Source organism: Monodon monoceros, unplaced genomic scaffold (genome assembly GCF_005190385.1).
Source record: "Monodon monoceros isolate NGI ecotype Baffin Bay Population unplaced genomic scaffold, NGI_Narwhal_1 Super_Scaffold_5, whole genome shotgun sequence".
Taxonomy (NCBI): Eukaryota; Metazoa; Chordata; class Mammalia; order Artiodactyla; family Monodontidae; genus Monodon; species Monodon monoceros.
The window spans coordinates 106,250,969-106,269,702 of record NW_021703782.1 but is presented as its reverse complement, the minus strand read 5'-3'; the positions used below and the strand labels follow the sequence as shown (position 1 = coordinate 106,269,702).

General features: G+C 50.5%; 1 protein-coding gene across 5 annotated transcripts in view; it reads left to right on the top strand.

The window, feature by feature from the left end:
• KYAT1 (kynurenine aminotransferase 1) overlaps positions 1-18,432 on the top strand; it is a 33,042-nt gene extending 14,610 nt beyond the window's left edge. For 2 of the 5 annotated variants that reach the window (XM_029201755.1, XM_029201756.1), the window contains exons 2-13: positions 7,471-7,529; positions 9,721-9,868; positions 12,869-13,018; positions 13,099-13,185; positions 13,428-13,556; positions 15,752-15,872; positions 16,199-16,275; positions 16,404-16,493; positions 16,609-16,795; positions 16,875-16,954; positions 17,672-17,758; positions 17,856-18,432. In XM_029201755.1, the coding sequence (XP_029057588.1) occupies positions 7,477-7,529; positions 9,721-9,868; positions 12,869-13,018; positions 13,099-13,185; positions 13,428-13,556; positions 15,752-15,872; positions 16,199-16,275; positions 16,404-16,493; positions 16,609-16,795; positions 16,875-16,954; positions 17,672-17,758; positions 17,856-17,921 (1,275 nt within the window). In that variant the 5' untranslated portion in view covers positions 7,471-7,476 and the 3' untranslated portion in view covers positions 17,922-18,432. Of the gene's footprint in view, positions 1-4,534; positions 5,048-7,470; positions 7,530-9,720; positions 9,869-12,868; positions 13,019-13,098; positions 13,186-13,427; positions 13,557-15,751; positions 15,873-16,198; positions 16,276-16,403; positions 16,494-16,608; positions 16,796-16,874; positions 16,955-17,671 lie in introns of those variants that run through there. The other 3 variants (XM_029201753.1, XM_029201752.1, XM_029201754.1) reach the window with 2 other exon arrangements.
• The last annotated feature ends 302 nt before the right edge of the window (positions 18,433-18,734 follow it).

The following is an 18,734-nucleotide window of genomic DNA, read 5'->3' as shown; positions in this document are numbered from 1 at the left end:
CTGTCCTTATGAATAAAAAGCTGAGCAAAATGAAATATCAACACCTCTCCTTAGATCCATCGGAAAAGTGAGGCCACAGGGCAAACCGCTGCCGCCCTGTTGTTGTGTACGTGTTGTACGTTGTGTACGTTGTGTACGTGTTGTCTAAGGCTGCTTTCCCACTACAGCAGCAGACTTGAGAAGCTGCAGCAAAGACTGTCTGTCCTGTCAAGCCTAAAATATTTGCACTGGCCCAATGCAGAAAACGTTTGCTGGCGCTGCTGTAGGATAAGGAGAGTGAATAAGGAGAACAACTAACAGACAGGAATGGTGAGTGTGGCTAGGGGACAGCAAGCAAAACGGACAGTGGCAGGATATCCCCGGCACAGGAGGCCTCACGTCTGATCTAATACGGCCTCATGGTACATGGGAAAGACTTTGGATTTTATTCTTAGTATGAGGATTTAGAAAAAGAAAAGCAGAATCTGGAATCCAGGAGCTGTCTGGCACCTACAGATTTGGTCTTGTGTTGCACCTGAACAATTTCGCGGAACATCGACATCAGACAAAGCCATTCTGTGACCTTGAGGAATCAAGACAAAAACAAGACCCCTGGGGCTTCCCTGGTGGCGCAGTGGTTGGGAGTCTGCCTGCCGATGCAGGGGACGCGGGTTCGTGCCCCGGTCCGGGAGAATCCCATGTGCCGCGGGGCGGCTGGGCCCGTGAGCCATGGCCGCTGGGCCTGCACGTCCGGAGCCTGTGCTCCGCAGCGGGAGAGGCCACAACAGTGAGGGGCCCGCGTACTGCAAAAAAAAAAAGACAAGACCCCTCCATAATCATGTCTAAACACAGACAAACCCGAATATTATTGAAACCACACAACACCAAGCACACCCCTCTCCTGGCTAATCCGAGGGACTGCAGCTTCCTTACCAATGGTAACTAGTCTCACTGTAGCCTGCCCTCCCTATGAATAAAATTATTGCGCTCTCCAACAGTAAAATTATCCCTGCTTCTGAAAGCACCAATCCAGAGCAAAGTCCCGCTCCTTGGACCCTCACCCAAATCACCCCACCAAAGTCCAAATCCTAAACTAGTTCTTTTTTTTTTTTTTTTTGAGGAGCGAATCGTTTGTTTTAAATTTTTATTGGCATACAGTTGACTTACAATGTTGTGTTAGTTTCTGCTGTGCACCAAAGTGAATCAGTTATACATATACATATGTATCCACTCTTTTTTAGATTCTTTTCCCATATAGGTCCTATAATAAGTTCTAAGACCCTTTCACTGAGACACTCCCTGGTTCCCTGGTGTGCCTTTTCCCTTACTGGACAACCAGGGAAGTCCCTATACATTCTTTTTTTAATATTCCTTTCCATTATGGTTTATCCCGGGAGATTGGATATAGTTCCCTGTGCTATACAGTAGGACCTTGTTGTTTATCCATCCTAAATGTAATAGTTTGCATCTACCAATCCCAAACTCCCAGTCCATCCCTCTCCCTATCCCCTCCCCCTTGGCAACCACAAGTCTGATTTCTATGTCTGTGAGTCTGTTTCTGTTTCATAGGCAGGTTCATTTGTGCCATATTTTAGATTCCACATATAAGTGACATCATATGGTATTTGTCTTTCTCTTTCTGACTTACTTCACTTGTATTGCAATATGATAATCTCTAGTTACATCCATGTTGCTGCAAATGGCATTATTTCATTCTTTTTTATGGCCGAGTAGTGTCTCTTTAGTCTTTTAATCTAGAACAGTCCCCCTCATGCCCAGACACCCACTTCTTTTTTAGGGCTGTATTCTGACCCCCTTGGAGGAGAGAGAGAAGAAAAGAAGGAAGGAAGAAAAGGTGGGAGGGAGGAAGGAAGGAAAAGTCTCAGATGCAGTGCAGTTCTCAGAAAGTTCCAGGAAAGCCAGTGGGAGTCCTTGAGAGGGCCACATCTCCCGGCAACAGCTTGCCTCACTGTCCTTTGGGCACTGGCTGGGAGCAGCCCTTGGAAGCATGGCCTCTGTGCTAAGGATGGGGATGGATTTCTGAGCACAGCCGTCCCCTCTGTAACTTAGGCTCCTGGCAGTGCAGAGACACATCCCCGTGGCCACTACCAGGGCACTGCCTTTTTTTTTTTTTTTTTTTAAACCTTGGCAATTTTTAAAAATAACTTTATTGAAATATAACACATGCACCATTCAACCTTAAAGTGTACCATTCAGTGGTTTTTGGTATATTCACACTTGTGAAACCATGATCACAATCTAATTTTAGAACATTTTCATCACAGCAAAAAGACACCCATACCGGGACTTCCCTGGTGGTCCAGTGGTAAAGAATCCGCCTTCCAATGCAGGGGACGCGGGTTCGATCCCTGGTCAGGGAACTAAGATCCCACATGCCATGGGGCAACTAAGCCTGTGTCCCACAACTACCTCATGCCTCATGAGCTCTCATGCCTCAACTAGAGCCCACGTGCCGCCAACAACAGAGCCCATGTGCCCTGGAGCCTGCGCGCCACAACTAGAGAAGAGAAAACCCACACACCCGACGCAGCCAAAAATAAATAAATAAATAAATCTTAAAAAAATAAAAGACACCCGTACCCATTAGCAGTCGTTCCCCACCCTCACCTCCCATGCCACTCCCAGCCCAAGGCAAACACTAATCTACTGTCTCTCTAGATTTGCCTGTTGCATATCAATGGAATTGTACAATTTGTGGCCTTTGGTAATGGGCTGCTTTTACTTAGCATAATGTTTCAAGGTTCATCCATGTTGTAGCGTGATTCAGTGCTTCATTCCCTCTTATTGTCAAATGATATTGTTAAATCATATGGATTTAGCACATTTTGTTCATCAGTTGGTGGACATTTAGGTTTGTTTCCACTTTTTTGACTCTTAGGAGTAATGCTGCTTATGAATATTCATGTACAGGATTTTATGTGGACATATTTTTTTTCATTTCTCTTGGGTGTATACCTAGGAACAGAATTGCTGGATCATATAGTAACTCTATGTTTAACATTTTGAGGAACTTCTAGATGGTTTTCCACAGCAGCTGCACCATTTTACATTCCCAGAAGCAATATACAAGGGTTCCAATTTCTCACCATCCTCGAAACACTTGTAATTATCTGTCTTATTTGTTATAGCCATTTCTAGTGGATATGAAGTGGTATCTTAATGTGGCATTTACCTAATGACTAATGATGTTGAACATCTTTTCATGTGCTTACTAGCCATTTATATCTCTTTGGAGAGATTCAGATTTATGATTTGCAAATATTTTCTCCCATACTGTGGGTTTTCTTTTCACTTTCTTAACGGTATCCTTTGAGACACAAAAGTGTCTAATTTTTTTTTTTTTTTTTGCGGTACGCGGGCCTCTCACTGTTGTGGCCTCTCCCATTGCGGAGCACAGGCTCCAGACGCGCAGGCTCAGCGGCCGTGGCTCATGGGCCCAGCCGCTCCGCGACATGTGGGATCTTCCCGGACCAGGGCACGAACCCGTGTCCCCTGCATCAGCAGGCGGACGCTCAACCACTGTGCCACCTGGGAAGCCCCAAGGCATTCACTTGTTAATTTATGTCTGTTGAGTCTCTTTTAATCTATAACGCTCCAGGCTTTTTTTTTTTGGCTGCATTATGTCTTTGTTGCTGCGCAGGGGCTTTCTCTAGTTGTGGTGATCAGGGGCTACTCTTTGTTACAGTGCATGGGTTTCTCCTTGCAGTGGCTTCTCTTGTTGCAGAGCACGGGCTCTAGGTGCACGGGCTTCAGTAGTTGTGGCATTCGGGCTCAATAGTTGTGGCTCGCGGGCTCTAGAGTGCAGGCTTAGTAGTTGTGCTGCATGGGCTTAATTGCTCCACAGCATATGGGATCTTCCCAGACCAAGGATCAAACCCGTGTCCCCTGCATTGGCAGGTGGATTCTTAACCACTGTGCCACCGGGGAAGTCCCAGACTTTTTTTCCCTCTTGCATTTTATTTGTTGAAGAAACAGGGTCATTTGTTCTATAGAGTTTCCATCAGTCTGAATTTGTTAATTGCATCTCCATGGTGTAATTTAACATGTTCTTCTGTCCCTTGTATTTTAGTAATCCAGAGGCATGATCTGCTTTAGATTTGGTTTTAGCACAGCAATAATTTGCAGGTGATATGTGTGTTTCCAGAGTCAGAACGTGTAAGGTTGACTCTGTCTGCAATGTTAGGGGCCATCCATAATCTTCAACTGGATTTTTTTTTTTTTTGGCTGCCACGTGGTATGCAGGATCTTAGTTCCCCGACCAGGGATCAAACTCTTACACTCTGTATTGGGAGCACAGAGTCTCAACCACTGGACCACCAGGGAAGTCCCTGGATCTTTTTTATTTGGCTGTGTTAGGTCTTCATTGCTGCACGCGGGCTTTCTCTAGTTGCGGGGAGCAGAGGCTACTCTTCATGGCAGCGTGCGGGCTTCTCATTGCAGTGGCTTCTCTTGTTGAGGAGCACGGGCTCTAGGCACATGAACTTCAGTAGTTGTGGCACAGGGACTCAGTAGTTGTGGCTCGCAGGCTCAGTAGTTGTGGTGCACGGGCTTAGCTGTTCTGCGGCACATGGGATCTTCCCGGACCAGGGCTCAAACCTGTGTCCCCTGCATTGGCAGGTGGATTCTTAACCAGTGTGCCACCAGGGAAGTCCCTGGATCATTTTTTAATTAGAGGTGATTTACACTTTGAAAGGGTCACTCTGGTTGCTGCGGGGGAAGGGGTCCCAGGGTTTCAAGGACTGAAGGATAGCCATGCAGCAAAGCACTTGCTGCCGTGCCTGGCACACAGGGACGACTCAATAAATATTAGCACTTACTGTTGTTGTTGTTATTAGAGCTGTGTGGGGGACCCAAGTCCTGAGCTCGGAGCCATTTTCTGGCCAGGGCATTCTCCTCTCTTCTCCTCTGCCCTTGGAGGAGACATCGTCAGTGCCCCATGGCTCTGGGAGGCATGTTCAGGAATGCGGCAGCCATCTATTTGCACCTGGTGGGGCCCTTCCGGGGAAAGAAGTCTGGAGCTTCGCTCGCCCGGTGTTTGCATCAGACTGTAAGTGCTCTAGCCCCTCGTGCTCTGCTGCTTGCGTGCCCCAGGGGTCCTGGGATCTGGCTTGGTTCCGGCTTCAAAGCTGTGCACGAGCCTCCTCTTTCAGGAGGCCTTCTCTGACCGCAGCCTGGATGTGGGCCTCTCCCTTGCCCTTGCTTCTAATCTAGAACTTGTAGCTATGCATCTGAATGGTCTCCTTGGAGCTGCTGCCTCCCCATCACCCCCTGTGCCCAGCCCAGTGTTTGGTACACAGTAGGTGCTTCATAAATGTTGGCTGAGTAACTACATTACGCATAAGCTCAAGAACAGGCACTGGTTCCCCCCTTATCCAAGGAGTGCGTGGCATACTCAAAGGCCACTCCACCGAGCACCCCAAGCTTCTAGAGTCCCCCCTCTTTTATCTTCTTCCTGAACTCACTCAACTCCATCCACCCCCTTTGCTCTCTCTCTGTGCCCCTGCACCCCTCTACTCCTTCGCCCACCCCAGCCCTCCACAAACTCCCTCACTCCAACCTCTACCCACCCACCCCCACTGCCCCGACTCATCTTCACTTTATTTTTTTAAGTATGATGCGTACCCGATTCAAATGTAATTCCTTATATCATTGAACCTATAATGCCATCAATATTAAGATGCACTGTTATTTTATGGACTAGTAAGTGGGGAAATTGCCAGTTAAACTCGTGCTATAGATTCTAAGACACATCTGAAAGTGCAATGTGCAAAAAATACACATATCAGAATCAGTCAAACATGGTATGCTCTCCATACAAGAAACTTAGAAACATAGAAAAGTACACTTATAATTAAATCACCTATAATTCCACCACTCAGAGAGAACCTTTCTTAACATTTGGTATGTTTCCTTCTAAATTTTTTTCTATTCACATATGGTCATAAAAAATATATATATACATACAAATATATATTAGGGTATATTTTTAAAAATATAATCATCCTGTACATGCTATTTTGTAGCCTGTTTTATTGATGTTGGTATATCATATTTACAAACATTCCTCTAAAATGTAATTTTCTCCCACATTTTTTAATCATAAAAATAAAACCTTTATTTTAGAAAATTTGGAAAATAAGAAAATTATAAGGAAGAGAAGAAAAATATCTGTCAACTAACCAACTAAAGATAATCACTGCTGACTAACATTTGGGTGATAACATGATTTTCCCTGGCAGGGATCACGCTCTCATTTTTAACTATTTTGACATGTTCTGAGTGCCAGGCCTGGTGAGAGGTGTCAGGGACAGGGCTGCCAATGTTAGCAAAGCACCTACTAGGTGTCAGCCCCATGCTGGGCTCTCTGCAAATCATTCCCATCAGCAAGACTCCCAAGTGATGGAAAAGCCTGGCCCGTATACAGACGGTCCCCATGCCCTTCTCCAGGGCAGGGGCCAGACACTAGGAGCCCTGCTGTTGCCACCACCCTGACCAGGGTCCTGTCCAGCTCCTCCTCCAACCTTGGGGAAGTCCCTGAACCTCTTTGAGCTTCAGTGTCCTCATCTTTACATGGGGATTATCCTGGTCCCTCTGATAGACGTGCTGTGGGGACTAAGCCCATGAGGAACAGTGGGGGCTCACTGTTAGATACAGCTGTGGCCCCACCACCTGCCGGCCATCTGAGACTCCAAGCCACAGGACCAGGAGGCTGGGAGGGACCACAGAGCCTATGCCCCTATTATACTGATGGAGAGACTGAGGCCAGGGGAGCTAAAGCACCTGTGCAATGTCACCCAGCCAAGGCGGGCTTAGGACCTGAGTTTGGTGGTTCTCAGGCCTGGCCAGTGTCTGCACACCTGCGGGTGAGGGGGAAGCTGGCCTGGAAGGAACATAGGGAAGGGGAGGGGAGGTCCCCTGAGCCCCCTAGGACCGAGCAAGTGTCCTCTTTGCCTGAGTCAGAACGTGGCCTCGTCTCAAACAGCCCTGAGTCTGAGTGTATCTGTTGTATGACCTTGAACACATCCCTCTCCCCGCTCCCCCTCCTCCATCTTCTCATCTGTAAAACGGGACCAGCCAGGTGGTCCTGAGAAGTCAAAGGAAGAGCTTAGCGAGAAGCTGCTGCAGTCACTGTCGCCACGATCCTTCCCGTGCTCTGCTCTCCCCCTTCCTCCTGCACCTCCTCCTCGGCCCCAGCCCCTCCTGGGTCAAACTTTAGCCTGATGGAATCCAGGCTGTGTGCCGGGATACGTGGACCCTGGGCTGGCAGGTGGGCGAGTCCAGGCTGCTGGAGTGGGAGGAGCTGAGCGGGGCGGCGGGAGACCCCGCCCCCCTGTCTTGTCTGGGAGCCCTGCTCTCCGCCTCCCGCCTGGAGGAGTGGGCACCAAGGCTATGGCCCCAGAGAAGCTGCCTCCCGGGCAGGCCCAGGCTTCTGGGCCTCCACCACTGACCCTCTGTTTGTTCTGTCTTCAGCTCATCATGACCAAACAGCTGCAGGCTCGAAGGCTGGATGGGATCGACCACAACCCATGGTGAGCTGGGCGGGGCTGGGGAGGGGTGTGGGGGTCCCCTGGGCTCAAGGGCAGGGCAGGGCTGGCGGTCCCTGGATTGGCAGTAACTCAGTGGTACCCAGGACGGCCGCGCACTCGGACGGGGGAAGATTTGTAGCCACAGCTCCTGAGAGGTGAGACCCCCAGCAGCCAGCTTAGGTTCGGATCTCAGCCCCGCCCTGCTTGGCTGTGGCATTTGGGGCCGGTGACTCGCCTGCTCTGAGCCTCAGTTTCCCATCTGGGAAATGGAGGTAATTCCCTTTCCCTTGAAGGGCCTGGGGGGATGAGGTGACATACTATGTGAGCGATGGCCATTACCCAGGCATTACCCAGGCACCAGGCTGAGGGCTTTCCAGGGATTCTTTCATTTCACACTTAGTACAGAACAAGCTAAGCTAAGGAATATAAGAAGGTAAGACACGGGCAGCTCCTCACCAACACTTGCAGAGGTTGACATCTTTTCTTTATTGACCTATTCTAAATATGAGAGGCATATGTGCCCCTTGTCACCCGTGATTCGATGGATGCAATGGAAGATGTGTGAGAAAGATTTAATGACCTTCCCGCTTCCCCCCAACCACTGCTCCTGGCCCGCTCTACCTTTGGCCAAGGGCATTGAGCCACCTCTGTATGTTAAAAAGAAAAAATCATTGGCTGTTGTTTTTACCAAAAAGAGAACCATTTTTTCTTTCAAACTCCCCTGCTGTACAACGCTTTGTGTTTTGCAAAAATCTTCCACCTCCATCTTCTCCTCTGATGCTCCATGGTGTTTGGGATGGGGGAGCTGGGCCCAAAGGCCCTGTAGGGTCCGGTTGCCCTCTAGGTTGGGCCTCCAGGGTCCTGTTCCCCAGGCTGCCACACTCTGTCCTCTCTGTGAGGCAGGTGGGCAGGCTTATGGCCCATTTTTCAGATAAGGTAAAGTCCAACTCCGAAGGAGGAAATGACTGGCTGGGAGAGACAGGAAGAATCTTTCCTGACTCACAGACCCAGCAGACTCTTGAACCCGTCACACCCATTGTACAGAAGGAAGGACTGAGGCCAGGAGAGGCTAAGTCTCATGCGAAGGCAGGGCAGAGCAGGAGCTGGCCTGGGAGGAATGCACGGGACAGCAGAGGAGTGTCAGGAGGGATGAGGGCCATGAAAGGTCCCAGGTTCCTGCTGACCCCAGGGTGGTGGCCTGAGGATCAGGACCCTAGAGGCCCAACCCACAGGGCAGCTGGTCTCCGTAGGGTATTTGAGCCTGGCTTCCCTGTCCCAGCCACCATCGAACATCCACCACCTGATTTTGCATCTCAGCTCTGCCTTAGTGGCTGTGTGACTCTGGGCAGGTCACTGGCCTCTCTGAGCTTCAGCAACTCTGTCTTCAGAGACACTGTGGCGCTCTGGAGAGAAAATGACCAATTTTAGACATAATGATATTTATTGTTATGCAAATTCAACTCCACCCAGCCTGACCCCTCTGCCCCCAACCAACCTGGAACTGCATACCAGCCTCTTCAGCCTCTCAGCCTCTCTTCCAGTTTCCCTGAACAGGTAGCCACTAGGCAGGGCCAGAAGAAAGATGGTCAGGGGCCAGAGACGGCAGATGGCAGGCCCCAGTCTGTCCAGGGTAATCGTCAAGCGCAGAACTGGTGCTTCAGACACCAAAGGCTGGCAGTGCTAACTGGGAGACGTTGGGCAAGTCGCCCGAACCCCAGCTTCTCCGTACCCCCTGTGATCAAGGAGCAGAACATGCCTCATAGACTATCAGAGATGATGCGAGCAAGCATTTCAAAGTGTGGTGCTGAGAGACACATGAACGGGTCATGAAATCCATTTCGGGGCGCTCAACAAGTATTTCTAAAGACTAGAGTAGAATAGGATGGGAAATACTGCAGTGGATCACACCGGAAGGAGAAAGTTGAGTCCATGTTTGTGCTCTACAGAGCTTGGGATGTAAAAGTGATTTCTTACTATGGATCGTGGTGGAAAGTTGGAAAGCCCCTGGGCTAAGACATGTGATCAGCATGGAACCAGTTATGACCATGAACAGATCTCCGGACCAGGGTGGATGCTGATCATGCAGTTTTTCTAGAAGGAGCCCAACGCCTTGCTCACCCTGCCCTGAAAGCAAGCGGAAGTCCAGGTCGGGGTGGAGGGTTGGGCTGGTACCCACTCTCTGTTTGTTGCCCAGGGTGGAGTTTGTCAAACTGGCCAGTGAGGCTGATGTCGTGAACTTGGGCCAAGGCTTCCCAGACTTCCCACCCCCAGACTTCGCCGTGGAAGCCTTTCAGCACGCCGTCAGTGGGGACTTCATGCTCAACCAGTACACGAAGGCATTTGTGAGTCTACCAGCCCCTTTGGGGGGTCCCTGGACATGGGCCTCTGAGGAGGTCCCGGGGGAGGACGGAGCAGATCTTTTTGGGCAGCAGGCCCATCTGAGTGTCAGGGTTCATGGGGCAGAGCCCCGGGAATTCAGCCTGGCCATGGTTCAGTGTTCACTGACTGTCTCCTTTGTTCCAGTCCCTGGAACAGTTCATGGTCTGGGGGAAAGACAGATAAAAAAGCATGAGCCAGGAGCTCATGGTCTAGTGGGAAAAGCAGACCAAAACCCAAAACAATAGCAGAAGACAAAGGTAGCTGATATGCTGTGATGGAGGAGAATGGGGTACTTGGGAGCAAGAAGGAGGGAATGAGACCTGGGAGATCAGGGAGGGCTTTCTGAAGGAGGTGACACCTAAGCTTAACCCTGAAAGACAAGCTGCTGATTGTTTTGACTCTAAATCCGAAGTCTTTCTGTGAAGAACCACAGAGTAAATATTTGCCCCCTTGGAGTAGTTTCTTAAACTTTGGTGTGCATCTCATCGCCCTGGGGGAAAGTTCCCTCCAGTGCCACCACCCAGAGATAACCACTGCTAACAGTTTGCTACTTTGCTGAGTGTTTAGACTTTTGAACTTTGAACTTTTATAAATTTATTTATTTTATTTATTTTATTTGTGGCTGTGTTGGGTCTTCATTGCTGCACCTGGGCCCTCTCTAGTTGCTGCAACAGGGGCCACTCCTCGTTGCCATGCGCGGGCTTCTCACTGTGGCGGCCTCTCTTGTTGTGGAGCACGGGCTCTAGGCACGTGGGCTTGAGTAGTAGTGGCACGCAAGCTCAGTAGTTGTGGATCACGGGCTCTAGAGCACAGGCTCAGTAGTTGTGGTGCACGAGCCCAGGTGCTCCACGGCATGTGGGATCCTCCCGGACCAGGGCCCAAACCCGTGTTCCCTGCATTGGCAGGCGGACTCTCGACCACTGCACCACCAGGGAAGTCCCCTGAACTTTTAACTTTTAAAAATGCTTGTATAAACACACACACATTCACATGCCCACACGTGAGATTTGTATTTCTTAACACAAATGGACTCATACTCTAGTAATGTTCTATAACTTATTTCACTAAATAGTATGACATAGGCATCTTTCCATGTCAAAACAGCCTCATTCTTTTTTTTTTAATTTATTTTTTATTGAAGTATAGTTGAATTACAATGTTGTGTTAATTACTGCTGTACAACAAAGTGACTCAGACGTACATTCTTTTTCATATTCTTTTCCATTATGGTTTATCATAGGATATTGAATATAGTTCCCTGTGCTATATAGTAGGACCTTGTTGTTTATCCATTCTATACATACCAGTTTGCATCTGCTAATCCCAAACTCCCCATCCAACCCTCTCCCATCCCCCTCCCCCTTGGCAACCACCAGTCTGTTCTCTATGTCCCTGATTCTGTTTCATAGATAGGTTCATTTGTGTCATATTTTATATTCCACATATAAGTGATATCATATGGTATTTGTCTTTCTCTTTGTGACTTACTTCACTTAGTATGATAACCTCTAGTTGCATCCATGTTGCTGCAAATGGCATTATTTCATTCTTTTTCATAGCGGAGTAGTATTCCATTGTGTATATGTACTCCATTAGCCTCATTCTTTTTGATGGCTGCATAGTATCCGATTGCCTAGATGTGCCATAATCTATTTACCCAGCCCTACACTGATGATCTGGTTTGGTTATCTCACTATTAAGCAATGCCACAGTGAATATCTCTTTGTGTATCCCTTTGTACACATATGTAAATATTTCTCTCAGATATATCCCAAGAAGTAAAACTAGAGAATCAAAGGGTGTAAGCATTTCAGCCTGTGCTGGATATTGTCAAATTGCCCTCTAGTAAGGTTTACTCACATACCCACCAACAGGCTGGTCTCAGAGCTGGCAGGAATGTTCATTCTTTTCATGTACATATTGGGCCTCAGGACTTTCTTTCATGCCTGACCTCGTTTTTTTCATTTGGGTGTATATCTTTGTCTTATTGCTTTGAAAGAGCTCTTTATATATTAAATATCTTATTTCTTTCTCTTATGTTGCAGTGTTCCTCTCTTTGTCTTTTAACTTTGCTCATGGGATATTTTGGTGTACAGAAATTTTTCATTTTTATGTAGTCAATTCTGGTTTAGTGAATTATTTAGTTAAGTTCTAGACCTTAGGTTTCAGTCCCTTGGCTTAGCCTGGAGTGTTTTTTTTTGTTTGTCTGTTTGTTTGGGTTTTTTTTTTGCGGTATGTGGGCCTCTCACTGTTGTGGCCTCTCCCGTTGCGGAGCACAGGCTCCGGACACACAGGCTCAACAGCCATGGCTCACGGGCCCAGCCACTCCGCGGCATGTGGGATCTTCCCGGACTGGGGCACGAACCCGTGTCCCCTGCATCGGCAGGTGGACCCTCAACCACTGCGCCACCAAGGAAGCCCAGCCTGGAGTGTTTTATAAGTGTCCTCAACAAACAAGCATACAGATCCAGTCTTCCTCTCAAAGTGGGGTGCTTCCAAAGCTGCAACATAAAGTCCTATTCCTGCACTTCAACTGGCATGACCTTGGGAAAGTCATTTTCTTTCTCTGGCTCACTGTTTTTCTACCAGTCAAATGGTGGGCATCAAATAATACCTCTTTTGCAAGGCTGCCAAGAGGATTAGATGGCACAAAAGTGCTACTTAAACTTAGAGGGAGGTGTTTAAAGTGTGGAGTTGCTACTATTTTGAGGGCTCCGTTGCACTGTGCTCCACGAAGGCATACACTCTGTCTGGTTTCCCACTGATCCCAGCCCTGGATGCTGGGCCTGGCACAGAGCAGGCTTTATGGCATGTGCTGGCGATGGAGATGAAAGAACTCACCCCACAGGAACTGACTCTGCCCCAAGGCTTGCTGCTGGAAGATGCTAGAATTGCCTGGATGCATCTGAGTGGGAGGCTGGGCCCAGGCTGAACCAGGCCGCTGACCCCTGCTGTCCCGGCAGGGTTATCCACCCCTGACGAAGATCCTGGCCAGTTTCTTCGGGAAGTTGCTGGGACAGGACATAGACCCACTCAAGAACGTGCTGGTGACTGTGGGTGCCTATGGGGCCCTGTTCACAGCCTTCCAGGCCCTGGTGGACGAAGGAGACGAGGTGAGTGGGCAAGGCCAGGGCTGGGTGGGGGTGAAGGGTCAGGGTGGTGCTGACCCCAGCCAATCTGATCCTTGTACCAGGTCATCATCATCGAGCCCTTTTTTGACTGTTATGAGCCCATGACATTGATGGCAGGGGGTCGCCCTGTGTTTGTGTCCCTGAAGCCGGTAAGGATGCTGGTCGGGGTGTGGGTGGGCAGAGGGGTCCAAGGAGTGTGCTGGGTTGAACCCTGGGAGGTGGGAAAGAAGGAAGGAAGTGAAGGAGGGCAGTTTCTCCAGGGTGAGGAGAGGGGTGTCCAGAGCCCGAGAGGAGAGACAGTGGGGAGAGATACCTGGGGGGAGGAAGGCTGACTTTCTTGAGATGAAAGTCATGTGGGTAAGTATTGCCACCCCCTCCCACCTCCTTGCAGAGCCCCAACCAGGATGGGGAACTGGATTCCAGCAGCAGCTGGCAGCTGGACCCCACGGAGCTGGCCAGCAAGTTCACGTCTCGCACTAAAGCCCTTATCCTCAACACACCCAACAACCCCCTGGGAAAGGTACCTGAGAGACCTCCTCCGGGGACCCCTCCAGATTGGCTCACGTCCCTGCTCTGTTACTCTTGTGCTGCCATGGGGCCTCAGTTTCTTTGCCTGTGAAGTGGGAGGACTACCTGCGATGAGCTCTGAGGACCGAAGCTCCCAGAGGTCCCAGGGCCTGGGGCAGGGATCCCCAGGGAAGGTATCAGGCCTTGGGTGGTGGAGCGGGCTGGACATCTCCATGACTTGCCCATGAACCTGGGCCAGTGACTTCACCTCTCCAGTTTCTCATCTGGAAAATGGGAACATGACAGAACTGATGTGAAGGAAGACCCAGGCTTCCACCTGTGTCTCTCCTTTACTGTCACACCATTATCACACTCAAAACGCTTCTGACACCAGATATGTGGTTTTTTTTCCCACACTAAGCAATTCTGTGAGACCAGCTGGGTGTCCCACAAGTCAACTCAATTTAATTCAATTCTGACACTGTCTACCTGGAGATGGCGTCAGATCCCACAGGTTAAGGGCTCAGTCTCACAAGGCTGCCCCCCACCCCACTCCAGACACCAATCACAAGTCGAGGTTGTCACCTATGCTGCTGACCTATGGTTGTAAATCTGAGGTGCCCACAATCCCCTCCTCGGTTCAGTTAATTTGCTAGAGAGGCTCACAGGACTCAGGGAAGCACCTACTTAGTTACCTGTTTATCAGAGGGTACAATAGATGAACAGCCTGATGAAGAGACATGTAGGGCGAGGTCTGGGAGGTTCCCGAGCACAGGTGCTCCTGTCCCTGTGGAGCTGGGGTGTGTCAAGCTCCTGGTACCTGGATGTGCTCACCCACCTGCAAGCTCTCTGAACCCTGTCCTATTGGGATTTTTATGGAGGCTTCAATTATCAACTCCATTTCCAGCCCCTCTGCCCTCTCTGGAGAAAATTCCAAACTTCCAATATGGCTTCGTCTTTCTGATGATCAGCCCCAATCCAAGAGCCCACTTAGAGTTGCCTCATTAGAACAAAAATGCTTCTAGTGCTCTTTTTTTTAAAATTTATTTATTTTTGGCTGCAGTGGGTCTTTGTTGTTGCGTGCAGGCTTTCTCTAGTTGCAGCGAGTGGGGGCTACTCTTGGTTGCAGTGCATGGGCTTCTCATTGTGGTGGCTTCTCTTGTTGCGGAGCACAGGCTCTAGGTGTGCGAGCTTCAGTAGCTGCAGCACTCGGGCTCCGTAGTTGTGGCATGCGGGCCCTAGAGCATGTGTGCTTCGGTAGTTGTGGCATGCGGGCTCAGTAGTTGTGGCTCACGGGCTCTAGAGCTTAGGTTCAGTAGTTGTGGCGCACGGACTTAGTTGCTCCGTGGCATGTGGGATCTTCCCGGACCAGGGCTCGAACCCGTGTCCCCCACACTGGCAGGCGGATTCTTTTTTTTTTTTTGGTTATAAATTTATTTATTTATTTATTTATTTATTTATTTATTTATGGCTGTGTTGGGTCTTCGTTGCTGTGCACGGGCTTTCTCTAGTTGCGGCGAGCAGTGGCTACTCTTTGTTGCCGTGCGCGGGCTTCTCATTACGGTGGCTTCTCTTGTTGTGGTTGTGGAGCACAGGTTCTAGGCGCATGGGCTTCAGTAGTTGTGGCATGAGGGCTCAGTAGTTGTGGCTCACGGGCCCTAGAGCACAGGCTCAGTAGTTGTGGTGCACAGGCTTAGTTGCTCCGCGGCATGTGGGATCTGCCCAGACCAGGGATTGAAGGCAGGTGGATTCTTAACCACTGTGCCACCAGGGAAGTCCACTTCTAGTGCTCTTATCACTTAGGAATTTACAAGAGTTTCCAGAGCCACCCTGTGTCTAGGTCAGGATCAAAGAGCAAATAATAGAACAAAAGATGTTCCTAGTGCTCTTACCACTTAGTAATTTACAAGGGTTTTAGGAGTTCTGTGCCAGGAATTGGGGCAGATATATATATATATATGTATGTGTGTGTGTGTGTGTGTATATATATATATATACACACACACATATATATGTATGTATATATGTATATATATATACACACACACACACATATATATATATATGTATTTTCTGTTATCTCACGACCAACTTCACAGGGTCACTGTTGCAGGGATAGGATGGGACAGAAAAGCCCTCAGCACCGGCTCTGGCCCTGTCTTTTCATCTCTCTAAGCAGGCCTCTCTGTTTGGGGATGGTCCCTGCAGGTGTTCTCCAGGGCAGAACTGGAGCTGGTGGCCAGCCTGTGCCAGCAGCATGACGTGGTGTGTATCACCGACGAGGTCTACCAGTGGCTGGTCTACGACGGGTGCCAGCACGTCAGCATCGGTGAGCCGAGCCGGCCAGGGTGCCCCCGTTCCCCTGGACATTTGTGGCAGGGCCTTGAGCCCAGTCTGGGTGTCAGCGCAGGCCTGTTGATTAGGACCGAGGGGTCTAGACCCACACAGGTCAGGTGACCTGGGGCAGTGACTTCACCTCTCTGAGGACAGGGGAACACATGGCACCTGCCTCCCAGGGTTGTCATGAGGGTGAGCTCAAATAAGTCCTGGGAGTAGCTTAGCACATGGTGGAATCTGGAGCGTTGAGAACCTGAGTGCCTGCTGGGGTCCAGCCCCCGCCCCATCTCAGCAGCTTCTTTCTTTGGCCTTGGGCAGCCACCCTCCCTGGCATGTGGGAACGCACCCTGACCATTGGCAGCGCTGGCAAGACCTTTAGTGCCACAGGCTGGAAGGTGAGTCAACGAGGGCGGGGGTGACCCCTCCCTCTACAATCCTTGGTAGGCGAGTCTGGCCTGGAAATCCAGAAAGGGTTTGGTCAGGCCCCGAAGAGCCTCACCCCCTACCTATGTTCCTGGTCCAGGTGGGCTGGGTTCTAGGCCCGGACAGTCTCCTGAAGCACCTGCGCACCATGCACCAGAACTCCATCTTCCACTGTCCCACACAGGCCCAGGTGAAGGGGGGGGCAGGACCCACCCCACCGGGGGAGGGAGTGGGGCAAGAAAGGAGTTCGGGCTGGCTCCAAGGTCAGGTCACACCTGACCTGCTTGTCCCTCCGCCCTCCCCAGGCTGCAGTAGCCCAGAGCTTTGAGCGGGAGCAACTGCACTTCGGCCAACCCAGCAGCTACTTTGTGCAGCTCCCACAGGCCATACAGCACTGCCGTGACCACATGATACAGAGCCTGAAGTCTGTAGGCCTGAGGCCCGTGATCCCCCAGGGCAGCTACTTCCTCATCACAGACATCTCGGAATTCAGTGAGTGGGACTGGCCGGGCTGGGCCAGGTACAGGGCCCTGGAGGCTGCTCAGGGCTCAGCCTGGCCTCTGTCCCCCAGAGAGCAAGATGCCCAACTTGCCCGGAGCTGCAGATGAGCCCTACGACAGACGCTTTGTCAAGTGGATGATCAAGAACAAGGTGGGCTGGGCCTCTGCCAGGGCCGCTGTGTACGTTTTACAGGCTGTGCACTGCTAAGGGTGCCTGACCAGGGGGCTGATGCGCCAAAGTCCAGCCAGTCCTCTGCCTTGAGCCGTGGCACAGGGTTGCATCCACTTCAAGGAATGGGAAGCCTGTTTTCAATTTGCTCAAATATGCCTTGTGGGCTGGCAGGAATTCTTGCCCTCTCAGGGCTTCGGTCTTCCCATCTGTACAGTGAGGAGCTGGCCCATTAACTCTGAGGTCCATCCAGCTCAGAGCTACGACTCTAAGACTTATTTCTTTTTTTTTGCTTGTTTGTGGTGTTTTTTTGTTTTTTGTTTTGGCTGTGCCACATGGTTTACAGGATCTTAGTTCCCCGACCAGGGATTGAACCCGCGCCCTCAGCAGTGAAAGCGCAGAGTCCTAACCACTGGACTGTCAGGGAATTCCCTAAGACTTATTTATTCTATGGCTCTGCCCTGACCTGCCGCATGATCTTCCCTGCTCTCAGCCTCCCTCTCCCTTCTGTGCATAAGGAGGGACTTAGAATGATGATTTGGGATGCTTTTCCTCTGACCTGGATGCAGCACTGGGAGGTGCTGCACTGAACTAATTTTCCTTCTCCTGTCTCATCACGGAACATCTCTGACCCCCTGGAGCCCCCCAGAGGCCTGCTGGGCTGTGGGGCCGCTGAGACATGGGCCTCCTCCTCCACAGGGCTTGATGGCCATCCCGGTCTCCATCTTCTGCAGCGTGCCACATCAGAAGCTCTTTGACCACTATATCCGCTTCTGTTTCATGAAGGTAAAGGACAGGCCTGGGGGAGGGAAGACCTCCTCAAGCCTCCCCATGCCTCCTGCGGGTGTGGGGAGAGGGGTAGGACCAATCTGTGTTGGTGCAGGATGAATCCACGCTCCAGGCCATGGACAAGAAGCTACAGAAGTGGAAGGATGAGCTTAGGCCCTGACATCACCCCCTGGGCCCTGCACTGCCTGCTCCCTGACACTCTGCAGGGCTCTGTCTTTGTCCAGGTTTCAGCCATTCCCAGGTTGGGGGTAGATGGTACTGGAGGATCTCTTCTCTGTAACACAGAATAACCTCAGGGAAGAGCCCCCCTTTTGGTCTTGGGACAGTCAGGAGCACTTCCCCATGGTGCATAGCTGTGTTCCTGTTGCAGAGGTGAAGGAGGCCTGACCAGGGCCTCTCCCTGGTCCTCCCTGTGCTGGGCTATATGGTCTTGGGTCCCCTCTGGCCTCCCCAGACTCAGCTGGGACTCAGAGGGCAGAGTTCAATAGTGTACTGACCTTGGGTCTCAGCACTGGCCCCAGCCTTGCACTGGCCCCAGCCTTGCGTTGGCCCCAGCCAGGCCTCAGGCATCCCTCCCTTTCCTTATCTAAGCTTGATTTTGGAAAGTTGCCCTTAGGCTTGACTGTTCAAGCCAGTACTTTTGCCCATAATAAAGTTTTAAGTTATTCAAACTGTTATTGGCTGCTTCTCTCTGCTTCACACCCTGGTGCTGATTGCAGATGGGGGCTTAGTCAGAATGGAAGGCAACTCCCACCTCCCTGAACCTCAGATCCTAGACTCTCTTTGTACAAATGTGTTTTGAGGCCCAAAGAAGGGCAGGGACTTGGACCTTGTCTGAGGCCACCCAGTTAGTTAATGGTAAAACCAGGCCTAGGGGCTCAGATGGTGTGTGTTACTGTTGTTGTTGGTGGTGGTGGTGGTGTGGTGTGGTGTATGTGTGTGTGTGTGTGTGTGTGTGATGGGGGCCTCAGTT